The 27047-nt window shown below is 38.4% G+C and overlaps 1 protein-coding gene across 2 annotated transcripts; it reads right to left on the bottom strand.

The window, feature by feature from the left end:
* Positions 1 to 54: 54 nt before the first annotated feature.
* mapk8b (mitogen-activated protein kinase 8b) lies at positions 55 to 27047 on the bottom strand. 2 transcript variants are annotated; one of them, XM_053639254.1, is made up of 12 exons: positions 26916 to 27047; positions 17296 to 17474; positions 16978 to 17107; positions 16550 to 16608; positions 15174 to 15312; positions 12701 to 12866; positions 10871 to 10942; positions 7739 to 7921; positions 7265 to 7389; positions 4548 to 4611; positions 4226 to 4303; positions 55 to 3452 (listed from the first exon to the last, which is right to left on the bottom strand). In XM_053639254.1, the coding sequence occupies exons 2-12, from the start codon at positions 17415 to 17417 to the stop codon at positions 3304 to 3306; spliced, it is 1287 nt and encodes a 428-aa protein (XP_053495229.1). In that variant the 5' UTR covers positions 17418 to 17474; positions 26916 to 27047; the 3' UTR covers positions 55 to 3303. The 2 variants fall into 2 exon arrangements, with proteins under 2 accessions (XP_053495229.1, XP_053495230.1); XM_053639255.1 differs by having other exon boundaries at positions 3327 to 3457.

Genomic DNA, 27047 nt, shown 5'->3' with positions numbered 1-27047 from the left:
AACAGCTTTCGCTGTGTTTCAGGAGCTACAGAAATCAGACAAAATGAAGCATAATTCCAACAGAAGTATTTATTTGCAGTAATGTTTAAACATTGGCTTGGTGAGATCCCAGTGCATTTATTCTAGTAGTGCACTTCTGATAGTCTGTATGCAGGAAGGAGCACACAGGGTAAGGATTTTGCATTGCCAGTATTGCTAGCAAATATTATAGACCAGCTTACGCAAGTAGGCTTTTAGGGATTTTTTTTTTTTCTTTTTTCTTTCAGCCTTACTAGAATGATCCATTGGCCATGTAAATCATACACCTCTGTCTAGTTCCAGATCATCATCTTTTTGTTGTGACACAAATTAACTCTGAGTCACAGATAACTAAATTAAAAAATAAAGATCTAAATTCATGAATTTAGCATTTTATTTTAGCTGAATTAAACTGAACTGAATTGACAGTACCTAACATTTCTCTACCTTTGGGAACATACAGCTAACATACTGTAGCTAGATACACTTACACTACGCAAACAGAGCAGAGGGTATTGCACATGAACTGTTTTTTTTTTTTTAAAAAAAAGAAAAAAAAAAGGAAAAAAAAAGAAAAAAAAAGAACAACAAAAATTTACATTACAGTCCTTTTACTTCTACGTGAAATATACATACTGTACAAAACTAGACGTTTTCTACTATTGACAAACTTTCAAATAAATAAATAATGGAATTTGTATTAACACATCCTGGACACCTAATGGGCAGCTAAATATCCAAGACGTTGTAGAAATTTGGAGTGAGGTAGTTGATCAATGTGTACTTTAATTAGAATTATAATGTCATTGTAATGTGATAGTATTGTAATTGCGCCATCACATTCGAAGAAGTAAAAGAAAAGCAAATTCATAAAAAGATGAAATCCCATCAAAAAAATTCATCAAATGCTGCCTTCAGAAAGAAGGCCAAAGAAATATAAGAGCACTTAGAACAAAAAACACAACGACGAACGAAAAGCTATCTGCAAATGTGTAGAACCCTGTGACGTACGAAGATTCAAGAGTCATAAAAATTTGTTGGCCGGGCCATTCTGTATTATCTGCTTACATACGTACATAAACCCTCAATAACGTGACGTTTTACATGCTAGAACACCATGTCAAAGACCATCACCACCACATGAACATCAGCTTTTCTTCAAACTTTCAGCTCCAAAGAATGTATAACTGTCATTCACGAACATTTACAATTCAACTACTTTTCTACATCCTGCTAAAATCTATTCTACCAAAATCAAAGGCTGTCACGTTAATCATGGTACGCATGACACGCCATCACTCCAACAGTCTTTGAATCGATCAGACCAATTAAAAAAAAAAAAGTAGACACTCCATACATCATACGCACTGTGATCTGCTCTGGAATTTCCAAGAAATATGACTTTTTAGGAGTTATATGCAAACAATTGACACAGGCACTTTCATACGGAACATGAAAATGACTCCAAAAGGAAACGGCTATTGCATACAGGTTTAGGATTTAGCACTGACTTGTTTTGTTTGCATTGCATCAACAGGCAGGCATACAAGTCTAGTCACAGATCTACCGATTACATTAATCTGGGATGTAGTTACTGAAAGAGCAATAAAAGCTGGTTATTCAAGGTTAGCGAGTTGTGCTGAATTCTATAAAAACATAAAAACCATTTCACCTTTACAAAAATTATATAATAATAGTAAGGTAACACTTTTCATTAAGGTTCCCTTAACGAACATTATTTACAGCTTTATTCAACATTAACAAACCATAAACTTCAGCATAATGTTAGCAATTACAGCAGGTTATTACATGTTTATAACTTACTGAATTCTGGTGTTTGGGTGTAAACATTACAACTTTCTTTCCTGAATTTCCCAGTTAACAACCACATGTTCTTTAAGATGATGTTCATGTTGCTCACATCACTGTAGGCTTTATCTTACCAGTATGAACATTGGTTAATGGAGGTGCTGAATATCGGGTTTATTATTATTATTTTTAAATAGCATCGATCAATACAAGTGTTAATACTTTTTGTTTTTTTAATGTTACTCATGGATTATTAATGCTGAAGTTTACGGTTTGTACATAGTAATGTGTATTGAATAACATCACATAATGGATGCTTAATGTAAAGCGTTACCAACAGAATATCTGACTGAGACAGCTTTTTAGTACAATCTAACATCACTATATTCTTAAATAATTTTAAATCATAACTTACTTTATCTATACTGCTATTCATACATTCCACTGCAATCACGCCAATGTATTTCCTGTATTTCGAGTCATAATCAAATGCTTACTGGAAAATAACCAGCACACTCACAAAGTCCTATAATGCACTGCAATAGATAGTGTCCAGGTGACACATTACCCAGAATACCCAGAATGCACTGTGCCATTTAGAGACATGACCTATATTGTAAATAGGGGTTTACAAATGTTCCATGTCCACAACAACTGTTCACCTTAAAAGGGCCTTGCAACATTCCAGGGCCAAGCTGTACAAAGCACTAAAGACCAAAATAATAATAATAATAATAATAATAATAATAATAATAATATAACTTTTAAATTTACCCTTTACTTTCTTTTAGATTTTAACATCAATACCTGTACAGTATGGATCACATACAGAAACATATGTGAAACAAAATGGTGTACTGAGTCTATAAAGTACTGTAGCAAAATCAACCAAAAAAAAAAAAATAAAAAAAAAATGAGTAGACAATAAGTGTTAAAATGCCTATTATAAATATTTTTTTGTAAAATAGTGAAAGAACTGAATAAATGTGTTGTGACCTGATCTCAGCATTAAGTCATGCGAGAAAGACTCTAAAGTAATATTTGCTTATTAAACAAATATCGTGGAAATTCATTCAAGATGCATTGTATTTAACTCTAAAACAGTAACAGAACTGAAGAGCTGAGTCTTTAACACAATGTGCCATTCTGCTAAACTGCGATCGACTTGGCTCACAGCAATCTTGAAATTCAAAGCCTCTCCAAATATAAATTTATCATACAACCGTTACAAATGATCAAAATGGCATTGAGGAGATGCAGCGGTAGTTTCAGTCTGACACTAAATTGAGTCCCCCCACCCCCCATCCCCAAAAAAAGAAAAGCGACCAAAGTAACGCTGGTTTGGTGTAAAAGCTTCTTAAGGTGCCTTTTAAAAACTCCCACCTTACTCTGACTTTTTCCCCTGACCGAAAAGAAACGCGTCAGTCTGAAAACGAATGGAGGAACGTCACACAGGCGAGAAGGATGGAGTGATGGTCAACTGCAGCAGCCCACTGGCCCGGTGGAGGAGGAGGAGAACAAAGTCTCCGAGCTGCTTTCTGTCTCTGAGGACAGTGCGAGGACAGAGGACATGGAGGACGAGGAGGATGTGGAGTTCTGCTGGGAGCCGCTGGTCACTGCTGCACCTGTGCTATGAATAACAAAGAAAAATCAAACTGTCAGACTGGAAACTTTATCGAAAACCAGTAGTGTGTTGTGGTGTTAGCTATACCGTTTACATTTGCATTTGGTAGATGCCATAATCCAGGGCGACTTACATTCATCTTATTTATACAACTGAGCAGTTAAGGGTTAAGGGCCTTGATCAAGGGCGCGGCAGTAACAGATTGGCTGTGATGGGGATTAAACTTACGACCTTCGCAATCAGAAGCTCAACGTCTTTAACTTTAATGCCTAATCAACCAGACTGCAACGTTCTATGAAGTCACCAAACACAGTATAGTACAGTACATACAAAAAGACATGAAATTAGCTTCTTTCAACTAACATGAAGTACTCAGATTACACCACATCAGGTTGACGCTGTAGTCATCCAAAGGTAAAGGGGAAAAAAAGAGAGTACATAGAAGATAGAGGAACTAGTCAGTTAAAAATCTAACCCAGGGGTGTCCAAACTTATCTGCAAAGGGCCAATGTTTGTGCAGGTTTTCACAGCAACCAAGCAGAAGCCACACATTAGCTCAACTAATTAATCAGGTCTGGCTTCTGCTTGATTGGAATGAAAACCTGCACTCACACCGGCTCTTTGCGGATAAGATTGGACGCCCCTGATCTAAAACACACTCTCTAAGATATAATCTATTATTAATAAGCAACAGAGTCAAGAAAAGCACATCGTTAAATTTTTTATATGAAGGAGTCATCTTGACAGAAACGGAACATAAGGGGTTGAACTAACCTACTGAAGCAGGCTGTCCGCGGATTACGCCATTTTTCGAGCGTTCCTCCCAGTCCAGCACCTCTTTATATATTAGCTCTGATGAGGGAGCAGAAGGTTTCAGAGGAGATTGAGTTCGGACAAAAAAATACTCACTGGATTATTACAGAGCTGATGACAAATCTAATACTTAGATTATTTTAAAAATAAATAATTAATTAATTATTATTATGTGCCGTCAGTTTGTAGACAAATCATGCAATGTTGACAAGAAAGCAAGAGTTCCGTTTCTTTTCAGTGAATATTACTCGTCAACATTAAAGTTGGCAATAAGAGTCAACACCTTTCCACTCCTCCACAGTGTGTTCCCTCTCATCCAGCTGCTTGTCTGTGATCAACGGTGGAGGCTGGAACAAAGAACAGCAATTTAATATCTCAAAAAAAAAATGATTATATTTATCGTATTTTAGAGATCCCAGTGCATGTGATGTTTATCAGAAAGTTTGTCTAAAACCAGTAATTAATGTAATCATGGGTGGCACATTGTCGCTGCTCAGTGGTTCGATCCTTAGGTTACTAGAGTTACTATATGTGTGGAGTATTGCATGTTCTCCCTGTATTTGGGTTCTCTTGGTTTCCTCCCACCTCCCAAAAACATTCTGGACTGACTCCTCTAAATTGCCCCAAGGTGTGAATAAGCTTCTCTGAAAAGTAATAATAGCAACAACAATGTACATGCATACATATTACATCACAAATCCTATTACGGTAACATACAAAAATATGATTTCTATTCAACCCTGTCATTGCATGGTACTTCCAGTTTGAGGCAGACTGTGCTACAGATAGGGATGTCACGAGAACCGATACTTCGGTACCAACATTCTTAAAACGTGACGGTACTTGTTTTTCTGCAGTAGCGTACGTACCACGGTTGCAATTCTTCCGGAACTGAAGATGCGCAAGTGTTGAAGAAGAAGAACTACAAGCACATGGGAAACACTACAGAAGATTAGCTTAGCTGAACAAGTTTAGCTCCGCCCCGACTCATTGAGAGGAAAAGAGCGGAAAGCTAGTATCGGTTTCCGGTGTGCAACCGATGCTATCGTTTATTTCAAACAAAGCGAGGAGACACCTGGAATTTGGCGAGGCACCTGAAAGACGGTCCTATATTATGTTTGTTTGAGGCAGCTGGCATTGTGGCCATGAAACCAGCTAACGTTATGCTCCATGTAATGTTAGCGATAGCCAGTTATTTGTTAACGACGTTAACGCATTGCAGTGTTATAAACTACCTCCGAATAGGCCAGCATGCATCGCCATTCAGCCTGTGTCCTGTCAGCTAAATGTAGCCTAATGTCACTCATAATTATTCAAATGGTCATGCTTTTAATAAATCTTTTCGGCCTGCCACCATATCAGTGAATTTAAACTAATGGCTTGCATTCAGAGTATAAGGGGTGTGTGTGCGCGCACATTTAGGAGTGCACCTTAGCACTTGTTATTAGTCATTGTCAGACAGTGTTTGATAACTAAAATCTCTCTCTCTCTCTCTCTCTCTCTCTCTTTTTGACAGTATCAGCCAGAGGAGGATGTCCTCCAGGAGTTTTTAATTTTATTTAAAATTAGTTTTTTCCTTTTTCTTTTATACCACACTGTGGTATCGACTTTGGTATCGGTACCGACTACTAGATTTTTGGTATGGTGACATCCCTAGTTACAGAACAGCCAGCTACACGGTCAGACCCACTCCACATAAAGCCACACTCTCTTCACACTTTGCTATGACTTTCCTGTTAATTAAAAGCTTGTGTGTGTGTGTGTGCATACAGTCTCATTGGATTTATTTAATTCAATTGTGTACATCGGTTCCACGTGAATGAATTTCACTATATTAACACAATTTGTTTTCGTACACTCAACATGATTTCACTCTGTATTTTCAAAGCCATGAATGAAATCACTCAACCCAGTGCAGGACTGAACCCCGGCAACTGGGTTACAGAGCATTAGTTCACTGATAGAGCATGTGACTCTCACGCCGCTGACCTGATTTCGTGTCCAGACCCTGATAGGTCGGACTTCATGTGGGAGGTGGTTAGCTCAGTGGTTAAAATGTTGGACTACCGATGAGAAGGTCATGAGTTCAAATCCTAGCACTGCCAACCTGCCATTATTGGGCCCTTGAATAAGGCCTCAACTGCTCAATTGTATAATTGAAAATCCTCAACTGCTCAATTGTATAAAATGAGATAACTGTAAGTCACTCTGGGTAAGGGCATCTATGGGCATCCAAATGTTCTTTAGAGAGGCAGTGATGTTTACCGCTGCACTATTCTACTACTATCTTCCAATCAGCTCTAACATACTTATGAGATTTTATAACGTAACTGAATCTCATTAACACAATGTGAATTGCTCAGACTCGCTCTACATAATACAACCAAGTAATTAAAAACTTGCTTAAATGAAATTTTGTATAAGCAATGAAAATCTGGTTTTGATGAGAAAGGTAATATGTTTATGTAAACTATATGCAATGTTCTCTTAAATCTCACCAACCACATATTCCTTCTTTTAAATGGTCTGCACTTGTATAGCGCTTTTATCCAAAGCGCTTTACACTGTGTCTCATTCACCCATTCACACACACACACACACACACACACCAATGGTAGCAGAGCTGCCATGCAAGGCACTAACTTGCCATCAGGAGCAACTTGGGGTTCAGTGTCTTGCCCAAGGACACTTCGGTATGTGGAGTCACGTGGGCCAGGAATCGAACCGCCAACCCTACGATTAGTGGACAACCCGCTCTACCACCTGAACCACAGCCGCCTGTCTAGTGTAGCTAGACCCCGCAAGCATGCGTGTTTCTCTTACATTTATTCATTTGGCAGACACTTTTATCCAAAACGACTTACAAATGAGGAAATACAAGCAAAACAATGGGACTGACTCAGTCAGTCTATCAATAAGCGAAAATGCCTCTTCTAGGCCAGCCCACTAGGCTGTCCGGCAAAAAACAGTCAACAACAGAATAAAAAAATAAATGCCTACCGCCTCAACTTCACTCGGATCATACCACACGTTGATGTAGGGATGCTGCAGGGCCTCGTCCACAGAGATCCGCTTAGATGCATCTATAACCAGCATTTTGGACAGAAGGTCTCGAGCCTGACTCGCTACAGGTAGAAAAGAAAATAAGTTTTTTTTTTTTGTATGTTCCTTGGACAGTCTGTGTGCAAATTAGCTGCTTGATGTGATCTACAAAAACCAATCAATCTAAACCAAAAATCAGTATAAAGCCAACCATGTTGTAATTCACTAAAGTGCATAAACTGAGGTTGGTCATACAACACATCAATACATCGCTCAGATGCATCATTACTATAAACAAAAGAAACTAATAAATGGCCAGTAAGCATTTAGAAAATAACATGCCACCGAGTTAGACCACTGACCTGGAATAAGGTAGTTCTTAATCCAGAGGATTCTAACAGATGCATGCCGGGGACAGTTATAAACCCTCACCTTTGAGCTTGTTGTGGTCAGAGTCGGCAGGGAAGAGAACATCTGGGAAAAGCTTCTCAAAACTGTACCCTGCGTATCGGGGTCTGTTCTCCACGTAGGTCCTTACAGACTGGTTCAGCTTCATCATGAACTCCTGAGACGGCGTGCCCAGCTGCTCGATCACCTTATTCCACTGGTCAATATCTAGAGTTCGCTTGCTTAAGGAGAAAACGTGGACAAAAGCACTGTTTGGGTGGGATTAGTCCAGGAACGGGTAATGCCATGCTTTATGGCTGCTAACACATCCTTGAGAAGCTTCTAGCTCAAACTATCTGCTGTGTTTTTAACTAACTCAAGGTGGCTGATCTTTTTAGTCCGGGTCATGTAGTCATCTTTCTGATTGTAAAAGCATTGGAAAACCATTTGGACCACTGCTACAAATAGAATATAGCTGTCTTTGTGTGCCTCTCTAGAGAATCTTTTCAAAAATCTTTTCCTTTTAATCTCTGACAAGCACAAAACGATGGATGGAAAGAACCATTCGAAAAGTTAGCTGCTGTGGATCAAGTGTTTTCAGCTCTAAACAGCCTGTTAGAAGGAAAAAGAAAAACAGAAGAATACAATCCTGCAGGTTCACTTTCTTTATATTCACTTTATATACATTGATATACAGTGCCCTCCACTAATATTGGCACCCTCGGTAAATATGAGCAAAGAAGGCTGTGAAAAATTATAGACTTTGTTTAACCGTTTGATCTTTTTTTTCAAAAAAATTCGCAAAAATACTCTGCTCTCATGGATATCAAACTATTGCAGATAACAGGTTTATCCAAAAGAATATCTTCTTATATATATATATATATATATATATATATATATATATATATATATATATATATATATATATATATATATATATATGTGTGTGTGTGTGTGTGTGTGTGATATATGTGTGTGTGCGCACACAACAATTATTGGCACCCTTCTAGTCAATACATTGTGCTACCTCCCTTTGCCAAGATAACAGCTCTGAGTCTTCTCCTATAATACCCGATGAGGTTGGAGAATACATGGCGAGGGATCTGAGAGCGTTCCTCCATACAGAATCTCTCCAGATCCTTCACATTTCGAGGTTCATGCTGGTGGACTCTCCTCTTCAGTTCACCCCACAGGTTTTCTATTGGTTTCAAGTCAGGGGACTGGGATGGTCATGGCAGGACCTTGATTTTGTGGTCAGTAAACCAATTTGTGTTGATTTTGATGTATGTTTTGGATCATTGTCCTGCTGCAGGATCCAACCACGGCCCATTTTAAGCTTTCTGGCAGAGGCAGTCGGGTTTTCATTTAATTCAATTTAATTCAGTTTTATTTGTATAACACTTTTAACAGTGGACATTGTCTCAAAGCAGCTTTACAGAAATATATTAATTCAGAATATAGATTTTAAATATATGAATTTGTCCCTAAAATTCATACATTTAAACAAATTCATTAAATATTTGTTGATATTTGATAGAGTCCATGATGCCATGTATCCTAACAAAATGTCCAGGTCATCTGGCAGAAAAATAACCCAAAATATTAAAGATCCACCACCATATTTAACCGTGAGCATGAGGTACTTTTCCATATGGCTACCTCTCTGTGTGCTCCAAAACCACCTCTGGTGTTTATTACCAGAAAGCTCTATTTTGGTTTCATCTGACCATAGAACGTGATCCCATTTGAAGTTCCAGTAGCGTCTGCAAACTGAAGACGCTCGAGTTTGTTTTTGGATGAGAGTAGAGGCTTTTTTCTTGAAACCCTTCCAAAGAACTTGTGGTGATGGAGGTGACTTCGGATTGTAGTTTTGGAGACTTTCTGACCCCAAGATTCAACTTCTGCAATCAGCTTCTGCAGCGGTGATCCTTGGAGATTTTTTGGCTACTTGAACCATCCTCTTCACAGTAATGTTGAGACGATATAGACACACGTCCAATTCCAGGTCGATTCATAACATTTCCAGTTGACTGGAACGTCTTCATTATTGCCCTGATGGTGCAAATGGGCATTTTCAATGCTTGTGCTATTTTCTTATAACAATCTTTTGCTGCACATCACAGCTACATTCCTTGGTCTTACCCATTATTATGAATGACTAAGGGAATTTCACCCATGTGTATACATGTCATATTTATTCCCCTCTGAAATAGGAAGTCATGGTTGAACAATTTCCTGTTCTTACTCACCCAGGTGTACTAAAAAAAATTGTTTAAATATCAATAGGAATATATTTGAAATACATTTTTCTCTCATGAATTCAGAGGGATGCCTATAATTGCTGCACACCTATATTTAACAAAGATATTTTTATAAACCTGTGTTGTGTTTGCAATTGTTTGATATCCATTAGAGCAGAGTATTTTTGTGAATTTTTGAACAAAATATCAGAAGGTTAAACAATAAAGACAATTTTTCACAGCCTTCTTTGCTCATATTTACCAAGGGTGCCAATATTAGTGGAGGGTACTGTATTTTATATTCACTTTAAATACTATTATATACACATACATATTACATATACACACACACCCATACATCTTTTTATATATATATATCAATCATTGATATAATATTTTTACAGAGGCGAGGTGGAAAGAGTGGCACAAGATCTAAATATCCTCACCCAGAAGTAGATATTCCTCTGAACATTTCTTCCTCATGTCATCTCAGGGAGTTTTTCCTTGCCACTGTCACCTCTGGAGATCTCTTAGAGATCTAAATCCACATCAGGATTTCTGTAAAGCTCCTTTGTGACAATGCCCATTATTAAATAAAATTTAAACCTATTTGACTAAATTAATGGCTAGATGGCTAGGGCTACATCCAAAACTGCACATTACCAGACTAAATTGTAAATGTGTGTGTGTGTGTATATATATATATATATTACACACACACATCTGTTCTGCAGATAAAGATCCTCTGTAGTCCAGGACTAAGCTTTAAACTCCTCCTTCTGCACCAGCATTTAGTGATTATACACTGAAAAAAAAATGTTCATCATTCATTTCCATCTGTAGCATCCACTTACTAGTAACAGAAGAACATAGACTGGGATTGAACCAAAAAACACACACAAATGGCACAACAATGAAGTTCAGGTAAGGATACGATCAGTGCCTGGAAACAGCACACTGCCTCTGACCATTTCGGCCATGATGCAGCCAACAGACCAGACATCAACTGAAAAAATGAAATGACAACCAAATTAAGAACACACAAAATGCAGACAAATAAACAGGGTGCAGACACAGTGATGTGGATTGGTGGAAGAAAGAAAAAAAAAAAAAAGACAAGACAACATGCAAATTTGTCAATCACCCTCAAAGAAATTAAACATCCAAGTGAGAGCTTGAAAATGCACTAAAGCCCGCCGAGACTGGAGTATGATGGCAGATAATGTGTTGCATTCTCCTGCACATGAATACGAACGTGCGGATAATCCATGAACACACTCAATTTCGGGGAATTTTGAGGACGAAATTATTGGGCTTTCATAATCCGTAATATCCGAATAATAATCTGTATAATATTTTGGTTAGTTTACACTTACAGCATTTGGCAGATTTGCTCATCCAGGCTTGAACTCATGACCTTCTGATCAGTAGTCCACCATCTTAACCAATGAGCTACCACAGGGTAGGCGCTAACGTGTTCAATAGCACAGGGAAGATCATACTTGTTAACGTTTTGTTATGGGGTGCTGTGATGTGGCCAGACACCAAGCAGAGCTACTATTACCACCCTGAAGGTGATTATTTTCCACTAACAGCACATCCCAATGGCGTTTTATTCCTCTTATACCACAGCAATTTGCTAACATTTATTTCATTTCTTTTTTTTAATGTATTAAAGAATAACATTGTACTTTTTATACGTTTCTAACATTCAATGTTGTGGAATGTCCATGAAACAAAGTTAGTTCCTGTTATTACTTATGTTATAACCGCTATAAACAGCTCCGTCCTCAATAGCCTTGTGGTGTAATATCTACCATCTCCACGCATTATCTTTTCTTTAATTGAATGCTGACTGTAAGCTGCCCACAATCATCAAGTACAGAAGAACTGCACTGGATGGCAACCAAAACAAAACCCAATGCTAGAGCCATCACAAGGATACAATCCCTTCCTGGGAAAAGGATTTTGTGGCGAACCATTTCTGCCATTATGCAGCCCACAGCCCATATATCCACTTAAACATATGTAGCATAGGAGGAAGAACAGAACATAGTGTATAAGCAAAAGTATCCATGTTCTATAAGTATACTGAGTATTTGATCATTTCACAATGTAAGGCATCTTTTGTCCAAATGTTGTGCCAAATCAGACTCTCTGTCCAATGTCGTACATTTTTTGGGTGGGGTGATGGGGGTTGGACCTTTAGAAAGACAGACCATAAGTATCACATCCCACTGCGTTATTACATCCCCCACTTAAAAGCTATTTATAGATGGAAAATGTTACGTTCTTGAGGCAGGCAGATCATGCAAAGATGATTCGACTGAGTCTGAAACACTGAAACAAGCTCGGCTTAAACCATGGAAACTGTTGTCTCAATTTCATAATGCATCAGCAGCTTATGCTCGAATGCTGCAGGCTGTCAGGACAAATTATGAAGATGTTTGTGATGATCATAGTCTTGTACAAATGTAGAGCCTGATCATTCTGTATTAGCAAAAGCCTCGCTTTTACACAGATTTAAAATGTTTAAAGTGTTAGAGACAGGCGAATCCATCAGCAGAGGGCATGCACAAATGATGTGACTCTGCCACACACACCAGGGGAGCAACTTAAAGTGCCACTTTCCCATAATGCATTATCCACCCTTTCATGATGTTCAGTACTCTGTTACGTTAATGCACAAAGTGTTTGTGGATGTAGAGAGGAATTTACTGGACATGATGCAAGGCTAGACTGAGCCACTGAGGTTGACACTCACCATTGGCCTGGTAGCCCATGCCTAGTATGACCTCTGGTGCACGGTAGTAACGGGTCACCACGTAGGGGGTCATGAGGAGCCCAGTGGCAGCTGTGCGAGCCAAGCCAAAATCCAGGATTTTCAACGTGCAGTCTGACTTCACCACAATGTTGCTTGGCTTCAGGTCCTGCAGGGAGAGCGGAGGCTTTAGGATATCATGCACTCTTCTGTATACAAAGGTCAGGAACAGTCAAACAGGACATTTTCAACTGCCTAAAGAGGACTCGACTTGGCCCGTGTCCGGTCACTTAGACTTACTACTGATGCTGAAATTTTGACATTTTCTACTTTATAATATATATATATATATATATATATATATATATATATATATATATATATATATATATATTCATTTTAAATAGAGACCTCCAATATGTTTCTCTTTTACACAAGTAAAGTTCTAGCATTTAAAGTCTGGTTAACCCCAAAAGTGAAAATGAAGAAAACTGATGTAACTTTTATTCCACTTTCACTGAAAGACACAATGCCTACCTCTACATGTATAACCAAATCTACTCTTATAGAACCTTTTAAAGAATTACTGCAAGTTTACAATAGGTAATGGAAAAAAAAAAAAACGGTCTCTGTCACTACACCTAATATTTAAACACAAGCCTCATTGTCATAAGGGGTGTAAATCGCAAGTTTCACGACGATACGATCGAATATCGATTCTTTTAGCCAGCGATTCGACACTTCCTGTGTCTGTCATCCATCTGACAGACATGACCATGCTTCCATACAGTAGGGTGAGTGCGTTTATAGAGTATCTAAGACAAATATGTCAAGTTAACTTAACAATATTTCCACTAATGTAAGCAGAAAAATATTCATTCTTGTTTAGAAAAAAAATCTAAAATTAACAGAGGAGCGTGGTGTTTACATCAGGCATCACTGCGCATTCACATTAGTATTCACCACAAACACGTGATACCTTCAATTAACCAACATACATCAAATTAGGAGAAGGAGACAAGCTTTAGTAAGCCTGTAATACACAATGATTTGCTTTTTGTGAAATTCTGAGGGGAAATAAGACTAAAACTTTTTTCACTGACTAAAATGAAACACTCAGTTTTAATTGTGTTTTTTCACCAAAAGACTAAAGAATACATGCAAATAAGCTGTTAATATTAACACTGGTCATTTCTAGCGAGTGTAAATGCCCCTTTAGCAAAGAACCCACAGTAATCACTGTGTGTCAGACGTGTGGGTGTTAGCATATGAAGGAAATATCATGTCTATAAATAGAAAACAAACGGTGTGTGAACAAGACATTACCATCACCCGGAAAAATTACAAATAGTTGAAATAGTTTAACTAGATCGTCAAACAGTTGAAAAAAAATTATTAATTTTAAAATGATTAATTTTAAAATGATCTACTCGTTATCATCTTTATAAAAATATGTACAGAATTTTTTTTAAACCTGTAAACAGTTCTTAGTAGTTGACCCAAACTTTTGAATTCGTACTGGAGGTACAGCGGTGCTTGAAAGTTTGTGAACCCTTTAGAATTTTCTAGATTTCTGCAATATGACTTAAGACATAATCAGATTTTCCAAAAGTCCTAAAAGTAGATAACGAGAACCTAATTAAACAAATGAGACAAAAATATCATACTTGGTCATTTATTTACTGAGGAAAATGATCCAATATTACACATCTGTGAGTGGCAAAGTATGTGAACCTTTGTGTGACCCCGTTGTGCAGCAGTAACTGCAACTAAACGTTTGGGGTAACTGTTGACCGGTCCTGCACATCGGCTTGGAGGAGTTTTAGACGTTCCTCAGTACAGAACGGCTTCAACTCTGAGATGTTGGTGGGTTTCCTCACATGAACTGCTTGCTTCAGGTTCTTCCACAACATTTCTATTGGATTAAGGTCAGGACTTTGACTTGGCCATTCCAAATCATTAACTTTACTCTTCTTTAACCGTTCTTTCACAGAATGACTTGTGTGTTTAGGGTCATTGTCTTGCTGCATGACCCACTTTTACTTGAGATTCAGTTCATGGACAGATGTCCTGAAATTTTCCTTTAGAATTCACTGATATAATACAGAACTCATTGATCCATCAATGATGGCAAGTCGTCTTGGACCAGATGCAGCAGAACAGGCCCAAACCATGACACTACCACCACCATGTTTCACAGAGGAGATAAGACTCTTATGCTGGAATGCAGTTCATATGAGGAACCCCACCAACATCCCAGAGTTGAAGTTGTTCTGTCCAAGTATAATATTTATGTCTCATTTGTTTGATTAGGTTCTCTTTAACTACTTTTAGGACTTGTGTGAAAATCTGATGACGTTTTAGGTCGTATATATGCAGAAATATAGAACATTCTAAAAGGTTCACAAACTCTCACGCGCCACTGTATCTGCATGAACTACTAAGGAGACAAACACTCAGCGTTAAATGGGCTCACCCTGTGTATAATGCCAGCTGCATGTAGATGTTTGATGCCACAGAGCATCTGGTAAAGCAGATAGGAGAGTCGCTCGTGGTCCAGCTCCATCTGAATCACCTGGCACAGGTTAGCATCCATTAGCTCCATGACCAGGTAACTGCAAATGACACACACACACACACACATTCTTTACATACTGTTGCTTACACAAATGTGTGCCTTACAAGCACATAGCAATATTGCAATCTTAATTCATTACATAGACACAAAAGGGGGACTATTACTAGCATACTGTTAGCTCCAGAATTATTGGCACCCTTCAAGACAATGGGTAAAAATGACGCACAAAAAAACACTATAAACAAGTAGACAACATTACTCTAAAAACAGCCTGTCTGGTAGTGGAGGGAAAACAGTGCTGAGAGAAACCCACAAATTGCAGCGACTGAAATCGTGGTCAGAAAAGACCATATCCAAACCAAATACTTTTTGGCCATTATCATGTTTGGTAATAAAATAGGGGGCTGTAAAATAGAAAAGTGTATTGTTTTGTGACTAGTAAGAGGCTGGCAGTGGATTTGATCTTTTCATCAAGATAATGGCCCCAAACCTATAAGCGAGTCAGCAGAGAAACGGTTGAGGGAACACATAATCAATGTCCTCTAATGAGAATCTAAGTCTAACCTACTGAAAAAATACAGAACGCACCCAACTGTGCAAATCTAAGGAGCGCTTGACATGTTGTGCATGGAGAAGTAGTCCAGGATTCTGAACCAGTGTCTCCAACCTTGTCGGACACCCCAGGAGTTCTAAGAAGCACTAAACATCAACCCCATATGTTGAAGATGGAAATATCACATTGCATTTTTGCACATTTTCATTAACGTTGGCAGTAATTTTGGAGCTAAAATGTAGGTAGAGCACCAGAGCACACCAACTCTTGCCATGTCCCTGACAGTATTACTGAAAACATATTGAAAACACAAGAGGTGAATTTCTATGGGTTTGTACAAAATGCCCTACTTCTGAAATTCAAGTGCCTCGTAAAACGTCAGCTGTGGCAAGCAGAGTTGTGCACAAATAATCCTTTTTTTTCCATATTAAAAGCTCTTCGTGCCTACTCATCCTATTCAGAAAGACAATCAGGCGGCAAGTTCAAGAACAGACTGCACATTAATACTAAACAGAGTGAACGGGATTCCCCCCACCCCCCACGGCAGCAACAAATGTAGGAATGCATCAATTATCTTGTTCACTTCCATTCCTCCAAAGACAAGCACCTGGAGGCAAAAATCTATACCTAGCCGTATTCATGTGTGAAGACAGGAACAAACTGGCTCGCTTTCTGAACAAGCTTCTCAATGTTAGGGAGTCAAAAATAACACAAAACTCACACGTCTTGAAACTCTTCAAGTGTTTTCTGAGGTGTGAATACATTTAGGAGTCCAATGATCTGCGAAACACAAAGAAACAGAGGAAAGAAAGAAAGTGCGACACTGTCAAGCATGCTGAATTGTATGCCTTTTTAAGCCTAATGGATAATTGTCCGATTAATCAATAATTCTAGGCTGAAATCCAGAGCAGCAATTACAAATCAATCAATGAAGTGCACTTTCACATCTGGAGAATGGATCAATAATGCTAGTAAAAAAGAAAAAACAAACGTATATATAATGTTTATTTGATGATGTTACTTTATATAACATTGATGTCTTAAGCAAAGAGCTTTAATAAGACGCTTTTAGATCTTCTAAGACCCGAATTAATAATTCAGATGCATGCATGCATGTACAGTCGCAGACAAATACAAATCGGTGCTTACGTTCTTGTGGTTGACGCACTTCATGAGCACCAGCTCTCTGTACGCCCGTTTGGCATGGGTCTGGTTCTGAAAGGGTCGACTGAGTTTCTTAATAGCGACATTTCTCTCCAAGATGTGGTCATATGCCGAGCTATAAAAAAAAAAAATAAATAAAAAGAACAATTTAAAAAAAAAAAAAAAAAAAAAAAAAAAAAAAAAGGAACAGACTGTGGCTTCCGCTCTCACCATGTGTTTGACTTGAAATATTTTTTTTTTCCATGGTGTTCTTAGCATAGTTTCTGTGCACTGAATTGGCTACAAGACTGAAGAATCACTTACCAGACGATGCCTTGTGCTCCAGAGCCGATAGGTCTTAAATTCTGGTAGCGCTTCAGAACGGTGAATGTGGAATCTCCGACATCTATACTGTAATACTCTTTCTCACGCTTATTCCTGTTCATGATGATATGCGTGTTAATTGTGTGCTGGGCATTCAAATGGTTCCCACGACACCAGATCTGAAAGAGGAAAAGGCACACTGTCTAGCAAGAAAAGACCAAAGTACAGTGAAAAAGCTCAGTGATGGAAAGGGTAAAAAAAAAAAAAAAAAAAAAAAAAAAAAAAAAAAAAAAAAAAAAAAAAAAAAACCATATCCGAACATTACTGCAGACGGTGATGTTAAGTTCTAGCTGTAGGTTTCAGAGGCGACCATAACAGTCTTAACACTAGCAAAGATATATATTTAATTGAAGTTAACACAGGTCGACCGATTGTGGATTTCACCCACCTGCCGGCAAACGATTCATCAACCGATAGCTTTTAAAACTGATACCGAATGAAAACATAACACTCAAAGTAAAATACTGCTGAACTTTATTACAGAAATAAACAGTACTGACTGTACCATGAAAATGTACTTTTCTTTTTTTTAAATGAAAAATACATAAACGTGAATATATATTAACTATTAAAGTAAATAAAAGATCCAAACTGAACCAAAAAGTAACACTCCAAATAACAAAGTAAAAATACAGACATCCAAAATTCATCAAAAAAAAAAAAACACAACAAAATTAGTCAGTGATCGTTTTTCTCTCTCATCTAGAGGCAGGGCTCTATGGTAACAATTTGTTTAGGAGCACAGTCAAAAATGTGTCACAATATAATGCACAAGTAGGCATGAGAAAACTTGAGCTTGACAATTATGACAGAATTTAGGAACATAGCGTGAGCCATGACAAATTGTTTTACCTTCTGATAAACTAAATTGAACATTTTCAGTTAATTTTACAAAAAAAAAAAAATTAATAATAACACACAACAACAACTGTTAACCTGTTCCACCAAACAGAAAAAAACTCCAATGTTCAGTGTTTGAAGTCGGCTCCTCTTAAATATATTTAAAGCTACACTATTAGACATTTTCCACTGTCATGGTTCTGGGCTGGAGTCAGTTCTCGAACCGCTCTGTGTATATTGTGTATATATCTGAATAATCTCATATAGGATGTGATTGGGTGAGTTAGGGTTGAGGGAATTACCGATGTTCCGATCAGGATTTTTACAGCCGATACAAATTTCTTATCATCTTGATCGACCGAAACCGATCCAGATACCAATCTTTTTTTGTTTAAGCTTTAATCAGGAGGTCTGTCATAAACAGTTAAATGTAATCTCTCTGCTCATGGTCACTGTTAACTGAATTAAAATAATAGCAATGACGCACACTGTTGGTTAATTGATAAATAAACAAGCATAAACTATTTCTTTTTAAATATCTTAAACAATAAAGTCCTAATTAAAAGTAGACTAAACACTAAAATGATCCACATTAGGAAAAAGAAGGCGAATAGCCTTCTAAAGAATTAAATGTAACCCGTAGTAATTAAACATTATTTCATTTCTCATTTTATTCATATTTTATTAATTCATTATAATATCTATTTTTCATATTAAATGATTCATTTAGAACTAAGCACATTTTCTGTCTTTACATTTTATTCGATTTTTTGTTGTTCCTTTTAGATGGGTTCCCCCAGTACAGTGTTGCCATGTCTGCTGATAATATTGCTTTTGGGTGGGGGGTTTAAATCAAGACACGAAAACTGGAGCTGACTTTTCTAGTGATATCTGGCAGCCGTGAGCTTAAATGAAGTGAATAATAGACAGCGCAGAGTTGGTGAAGAGAGTGAAGGAGAGCGGCAGTGTACTGTATGTTTACAGACTGAACAGTTGCTACTCTTGATTATGATTGGTGAGGAATTTTTTTAATAAAGAAGTTTGAATTAAACCCACCTTGTAGCATTAGCATTATTATTAATTTACTCCGAGCGAAGCCGCTGTTTCCACACGAGCAGCTCACAGTAGCGGGTTCAGGTCATTTTGCGGGATCGATAAAAGATGGCGGTTGTGAGATCGGGAAGTTGAAGCGGATGATGTACAGAGTTACTTGTCATCATAATGGCTTCTCTGCAGTATTTACACACTTGTTCGGTTGACTGAAGTGATGAAAAGCAGTGCGAAAGTAACTGTTGCGCATTTTGGACTTCCTGTAGTTTTTCTTCCGATTGTATTATACAACTCCGAACAGGTCACTCGCACCGGTGCGAATAAATATTTATTCACAGTCGCACAAAATACTTTTCAGTCACAAATGCGAGTGAAATGATCGCACTGTAGAGCCCTGAGAGGCCTCTCTCGTACTGTATAATGACGCTCCTGCAGCAGTCATAACCGGGGAAAACTTTTGCCGATAACCAGCAATCAGTTGGATCGGTCGACCTCTACAAGTTAATGTAAACAGGCATGTTTGTTCATGATTTTGGAAAGGGCTTGATTTTGTCGCGTTATTCATAAAAGCGCTAATGTTTCAAATCTTTATTTAGATTTAACAAGCTTACATCCCACATTTTAGTTGTATGCCACGGCTAATATTCTTGTGTTAAATGATTAAAAGTAAAACATGTCTCCTGAGCTTAAGTTTACTGAATGTTGTAGTCAACGGAATACTCGAAAATGAAATAATACTCACTCACACGGGTTCTTTGAATGGTTTTACATTCGTAGTTTTCCATCTGTGGATTTTTCTGTTATGGACTTTTTATGAATGACCACTCTGTTGTAGGGTTCTACATTAAACCTTTAAGAATTCCCCACAGACAGATGAACCCTCTAAGGTGCTAGAATCCTGTACTCGCGGACCCTTTTACACAAGGTGACTTGAATCACCTGCTGAAGTGTGCCTGATCTGCAAAGCATCCTCGCTAAATAAATCCGACAGCTGTCTTTCATGTGCGCTTTTATTCAGAAAATGAGACTAGTGAAGTTTCTGTTCTGCAGAGAACTGGAGTTATAGCGCAAAAAAAAAGAATGGAAACTCTTTTTAAAAATGTTCGAAAGCAAAACACATGGCATCCTAAACTGTTTTCTCAACCAGATGTTGATAAAGATCTATTTGCTGGTCCAGCCTGCATTCTTCTTGACAATCACACAAACAAACCAATAGTCAAGAGTAAGTGGTTCCTCAGCTAATGGTTCCTCTTTGTTTGATTGGACAGACACCAAAGCCAATATTGGCATGTCAAGAAAACACTATAAACGTATTTACCCGACAAAAAAGCACCCCAAAGACACAGTGCATGTGAGTGTTCCAGCACCGCAACCAGAAACATGGCAGAAGTAACCAGCAATAACAACTGTATTTGAAAACATCCTTGCTTGCTTGCGTGCTTTGAGAGAACGAGTAAGACATCACTGAAGGTGTGAAAACGTACCTGGTCAAGGATATAATGCTCATCAAAACAACTATTCAGAAACTTACAAAATAGTCCTAAGAACCAACATGGAATATAATCGTGATATTGGTGACATATCCATGTCAAGTCAACCAGTGGAGATTTTTTTTATTATTTTTTTTTACACCATTTGTTTGTACATGCATGAAAAAAAGGTTCAAATGAATCTTTTGAGTCAACTCTTACTCATTATGAAATGGTGACCATTTCAAAATCCGGCCCAGACTCACTTCGCAGTATGCCACGACCTGTTTTTTTTTTGGTTTGTTTTTTTTTAAACACTTCCTTATTAACTCGCAAAGTATACATGCGATAAAGTTCCAACTTCATGAAGTTTAATTATGTATTCGTATATGTCGAGTCAGAATCAATCAAAAACTGCCAGATCTTATAATGATTTAAATTTTGAAAAAATGGCAGCTTTACCTCCCAGAACCTTCCTTCTGTCAAGGTGGGTCAAGCTACAAATTTTATGAGACAGTTAGCTTCACTTCAGCTTGCAAATATGTGAAAATTGGGTGTGTGTTGTACTCCACTACAAAGAAATAACAACAACAACCAAAAAAATAAATGTTTTGGCAAAACATGTAAAGGTATGTATATGGAAAAGTAGTTAGTGAGTTGGAATTGCTATTTCACACTTGATATGCTACATCTAGCTAAACAAGCAAGAACTGTCCTTTCATATTGAGCACAGCTTAATACAAGTCACCTATAAGGCAGTAACAATATTTAATTTAATATTAACCTAGAAACAATGGTATAGGCCATTAGTGAACCTGACTCTGATTCAACATCAAAAGTTCCATCTTCATCCTGAAGCCTTCATTATTAATTTGATTTGACAAGTTTGACGTGAGGTTGCTGTGGATGCTGCCACACACATACCCTGATGATGATTGTGGATGTTCTCGCCTAATGACTGCACTCGCTAAGATTATACTCAAGTTTCAGTCATTACACAGTGGATAACTTCACCGGGATTTTATAGACTTGAAGCTAAAAACTCTACTGAAATCAAAAAAATTACCCTGATGCTTATACTGAAGATTTTTCCAACACATGTAGCCCTGCTTGACTCGAGAGTATACAGTTATAAGAAAAGGTTTATAAATCACACTATATGGTGTCTTCTCGGAGAGGATGGGGTCCCTTTTGAGTCTGGTTCCTCTCGAGATTTCTTCCACATGTCTCCTCAGGGAGTTTGTCCCTCACCACTGTCGCCTCTGGCTTGCTAAGTAGGGATAAATTTAAATCTATGTCTATACCCGGATATATTTATTCACGAGATTACATTTTCTTGACATTCCAAGTCTGATGTCTAAATATTCTTAAGAATTAAGAGTTCTTTGTTCCTCGATCTTATCATTATATAATCAGTGGCGTAAAATGACAATATCATCATTTCTGGGACGATATATAATCGCTCGACAAAAATTTATCCTCGTGACAGGCCTACTTATATATTTATTTCATTTAAATAAGAACAGGACATTTTCACGGTAAATTCAGTGCTTGTTTATTTTCGTAATCAAGTTCAGCAGTATTTTACTTTGAGTGTTATGTTTTCATTCAGGATCAGTTTTAAAAACGATCGGTTGATGGAAGTGTTATCCACATACCCACATGACTGCCCAACCTAGTGATCAGTCCACCTCCAGTTTAAAACCTACAAGCAGTTTAACAGTATAATTAAGGTGTAGTTCCGAGCATTAGCAGTGCAATAACAGTAACAGCAGTACAGGTATTTATCACTTCTTCAAACCTGCCTGCACACGTCTCTATTCTCTTCCAATCCCTAAAGTCTGACTTTTCTGCACAAGTTCTGTACGGTGCACATCACAAGCTCCCTGCAGAAATGGGGTCATAATAATAATAATAATAATAATAATAATAATAATAATAATAATAAAAAGCAGGGAAAAGGCAAGCGAATAACCCGTTTCTTCACAGTTCATTACTCACGTTTAAGAGTATTGTATTCATTTCCTACACACACACACACACACACTTTCCTTCTGCCTTCCCTCTTACTATGTGTAATCAAAAGCATTGCGCTCTTGCCAGAAAAGGTTTCTCGAGGTGCCATTAACTGAATGTTTCATCCAGTCGAGGGACGTCAGTAATGGTACAGCTAAGTGTGTGCGCCTGGCACTAAGACGTGAGTTTCATAATTTGTCACTGCATACACACAAACACACCATGCTTTCCTATTTCGCCCATATAAACCCACAAGTAAAGCAAGAACACGTCGTTTTGCGAACAGCACTAGAACATCAATGAAGACACACCCTTAGCTCTCTTCCTCTGAATGCAAGCGTTGTGTGTGTGGTGTGTGTGTGACCAAATGCACTTGCTCTCTTGTTACCTTTTAAGGTAAATCAGTGTTCCTTACAGTTGTCTATTGTTGTCTTGATTGTGTTTAGTAGTGGTGCGCTCTCTCCTTCCTACTTGGTCATTGTGTACAAACGTAACTCCTCGAACAGCTCAGATTCCATTCTACATCACCTTTAAATCACTTCGGAATTAAAAAAAAAAAAAAATCCAATCGGATAATTAAATAGTAAATAACTCTGTTAAAAACGCTACATAATCAGACGCATGACTGTAGTACACTGTGGCGTGTGTGAAAATTAAGGTCAAATATGACCCAAAGTTCATTTCCAGTATTCCATAATCATTTAGTCTGAAATATTCTGGGCTGCTTGTTTAAAAATGTCTTCCAGTGCTTCATTAATCAAAGCACCTTATTACAAATATAATAATAAGATAACAAGTGTTAAGTACTGGCAGTATACTCCACTCACAGTAGGCCAACTTTAACACTGATGTGACTCGATAGGCTCCAGTCTTCTTGACACAACGCTTTGCTAGGCCAAAGGATAAGCTAGAGATCACATAACCATGGAGGAGATAACTGCATTTGCAAATGGAAAGGAACGAACGGTGTTATCCCTGCATTAGAGTCATACCGCGGCTACGTCCGAACATCCCTACTACACAGTAGGTTTAAAGCAGTATGCCAAAGGAGAAGTATGTCCGTAACTGCGTCAGATAAAAAGGGTTTGTTTTGCTAATGAATCATGGTTTAACTTGGATCAAAGACAAGGTAAAATGCCGCATTGAAATTTGTCCTGACGAACATACAGTCTTTCTTTCCATCCGCAACTGGCCTCATTAACAATACTCAGGACCCACCATGGTCTTTTATCCGCCTCCATGGGCATTACAAATTACGTTAACGAAAACCCCACATTATTGTTTCATAAGCGTTACATTAACGCACACAACTCAGACTGCTATACTGCACCTTTTTAGTTCGACACGGAGCATTTGCACTGGCCCACTTTCGCACATCCTGCACTAATGTACAGTTAATGGCTTTATTTTCCTAAATTTTTATATTTATTTATGAATTGATTAAAAAAAGTTATGCTTCTCATTTTCATAACGTTCTCTCTTGTTTATTGTATTAATATATTACTGTTATTGTTAAGCACCAGTACACCAAGACAAGTTCCTTGTACATGTAAACCCACAGTACTTGGCAATAAAGGTGATTCTGATTCTGATCAAAGGACGTACAGTCCTCTCATGGATCAATAAAGGTCACTGTTTATGACTCCACTATCAGAAAGACACTGGGCAAAAATGGCATCCATGGAAGAGTGGGGAGGTGAAAACCACTGCTAACCCAGAAGAACATTAAGGCTCGTCTGAATTTTGCCAAAACACACCTTGATGATCCTCAAACCTTTTGGGAGAATGTTCTGTGGACTGATGAGTCGAAAGTGGAACTGTTTGGAAGACAGGAGTCCCGTTACATCTGGCATAAACCGACCAACTAATTCCACAAAAAGATCATCATACCTACGGTCAAGCATGGTGGTGGTAGTGTGATGGTGTGGGGATGCTTTGCTGCTTCAGGGCCTGGGCAACTTGCAATAATTGAGGGAAACATGAATTCTGCTCTCTACCAGAAAATCCTAAAGGAGAATATCTGGCCTTCCGTCTGTAAGTTGAAACTCAAGCGCAACTGGGTTATGTAGCAAGACAATGATCCAAAGCGTAGGAGTAAATCCTAGTCCTAGGAGTGAAAGTCTGATCTCCAGTTATCGGAAGCGTTTGGTTGACGTTATTGCTGCTAAAGCTGGCACAACCTGATTTTAAGTTTAATGTGGCAATTAGTTTTTCACATTGGAGATAGGTGTTGGATAACTTTTTTTTTTTTGCATCAGTTTAAAAGAAAAAAAAAAAAAAAAAGCAACTGTATTGTGTGTTTACTCAGGTTGCCTTTGTTTCATGTTGTTTTTCCTTTCAATATCTAAAACATCTCATACTAGAGAACAGAAGAAATCCTTTTTCACAGCACTGTATTTCTGAACAACTTTCAAAACCACATAAAAACATGGATGTTTACAAGGTGTTTAGCGAGCGTCCCAATGAGATGGGCTTTAATTGCTCTGAGGAACAAATATAAATTACATAAATTATAATAACAGCTAAAAAGAAACCCACACTAAGTGTGCGGAGCTGCTGTCTATCCATCTTGATGGTTGACCGCTATGAACCGAACCCCGGAACATAAACAGGCGCACTCTGACCAATGAGAGGACAGTTTACTCACATCTGACTTGCAGAAACACATTTTGGTACGCTTCGAAACGTTGCCTTGTGAAAGCGAACCGAGCCAAGGAGAAAATACAACACTAACGATTTCGGTCTGAAAACACCCCAAGTGTGTGCACGGTTCCGTGTGATAGTTCAACGTGGCGTCCAGTAGGGGATGTATTCCAGTGTTCCCAGGACAGGCTCAGCTCCAGGCCTGACCATGATAACAGGCTTACTGGATGAATGAAGATATTCTGCCGGTCTATAAAGGTAAATAAAACTGGATGACTCGTGATGTCGGCGGCTTAGTGGTTAGCACGTTCGCCGCACACCTCCAGGGTCGGGGGTTCGATTCCCACTGTGGCCCTGTGTGTGCGGAGTTTGCATGTTCTCCCCGTGCTGCGGGGGTTTCCTCCGGGTACTCCGGTTTCCTCCCCCAGTCCAAAGACATGCATGGTAGGCTGATTGGTGTGTCTAAAGTGTACGAATGTGTATGTGAGTGTGCCCTGCGATGCATTGGCACCCTGTCCAGGGTGTACCCTGCCTTGTGCCCGATGCTCCCTGGGACAGGCTCCAGGTTCCCCGTGACCCTGAAAAGGATCAGCGGTATAGAAGATGGATGGATTCGTGCTGTCTTGTGTCACTGAAAAGGTGAAATTCAAGCAGATACTCACGAATAATATACCAAATCAAACTGTCGTCATAATATTGTGCTTTTTCAATGCCATTTCCCCTAACATAAGTGGACGTTTATTCAGATACTGAGTTCCTCCGATTTAAAAAAAAAATAAAAAAATCAGTTCACATCTGGATGCGTTCTGAAGAATCACAAGTAAGAAAAACCTCAGTGTTTCAGGTTGTGTTGCTTACACTCTGTGTGTGTGTGTGTGTGTGTGTGTGTGTGTGTGTGTTACTGCCAAGCATTTGACATCCATAGCTGGCAGATCTCATCTCAGGTGACCTGTTCTGCTCTTGTTTTCTTGTGTTCTGTCCACTTTAGCATCTGGACAGTGCCCAGAGTAACACAATGCTCACAGTGACAAACAACACTAACAAATATTACAAAAACACATGACATTCAGTTACTAAATAACTCAACATTTAACACATGAGTAGCCATGTTGGGGATAAACTGATCAATGTTGGGGTTATGCCACGCAACGCCTGAACAAAAGAACACAATAATGAACCGAAACAGTGTCTATGAGCTTGTAATGCTCGTCATTTTGTGCTACTTTACTTGAATGGAGCTGCAAACCGTTCAGACAGACAGCAGCTGTAAACACATTTTGACACTGTCGAGCCTGTTTAGCTAAACCGCTAGGTCACAACATTTACTGTGGCTGGATTCCAAATGGCTTCCTATTGGACTTACAGCTAGTGCACTATGATAGGAGAAGCCATTATTAGAAACCGGTTATAGTGCACTTGTATAGGAAATGAGGAGCCATTTGGGATTCAGCCTGTGTCTACTACTACAACAACGAGCAGTAATCAGGAGCCTAATACCCTTCCCCAAAACAAAGTCCTGAGAAACAGATCATGCCTACTTACTCTCTTAAAGATATTCAATAAGGTCCGCGTCAATAGAAATATGCTTTATTCCTTCTCTGGGCAGACACAAGGGAATATTTTAGTATTCCAGTTATTTTCCGCTTTGAGCCGCAAACCCTGGAGCCCGCTGCG

Source organism: Ictalurus furcatus, chromosome 13 (genome assembly GCF_023375685.1).
Source record: "Ictalurus furcatus strain D&B chromosome 13, Billie_1.0, whole genome shotgun sequence".
NCBI lineage: Eukaryota > Metazoa > Chordata > Actinopteri > Siluriformes > Ictaluridae > Ictalurus > Ictalurus furcatus.
The sequence above is the reverse complement of the archived record's forward strand: the minus strand, read 5'-3'. Positions and strand labels throughout refer to the sequence as shown.

What these genes read in the sequence shown, in the direction of transcription:
- mapk8b (XM_053639254.1), bottom strand. Translation starts at nt 17,417, where the DNA reads ATGAACAGGAATAAGCGTGAGAAAGAGTATTACAGTATAGATGTCGGA. An exon ending in CATGGGCTACCAGGCCAATG is followed by an intron (nt 10,943 to 12,700) that starts GTGAGTGTCAAC and finishes TCATTTTTTCAG; the next exon opens with TTGATGTCTGGTCTGTTGGC. An exon ending in GCTGTTTCCAGGCACTGATC is followed by an intron (nt 7,922 to 10,870) that starts GTATCCTTACCT and finishes AGCGAACTCTAG; the next exon opens with ATATTGACCAGTGGAATAAG.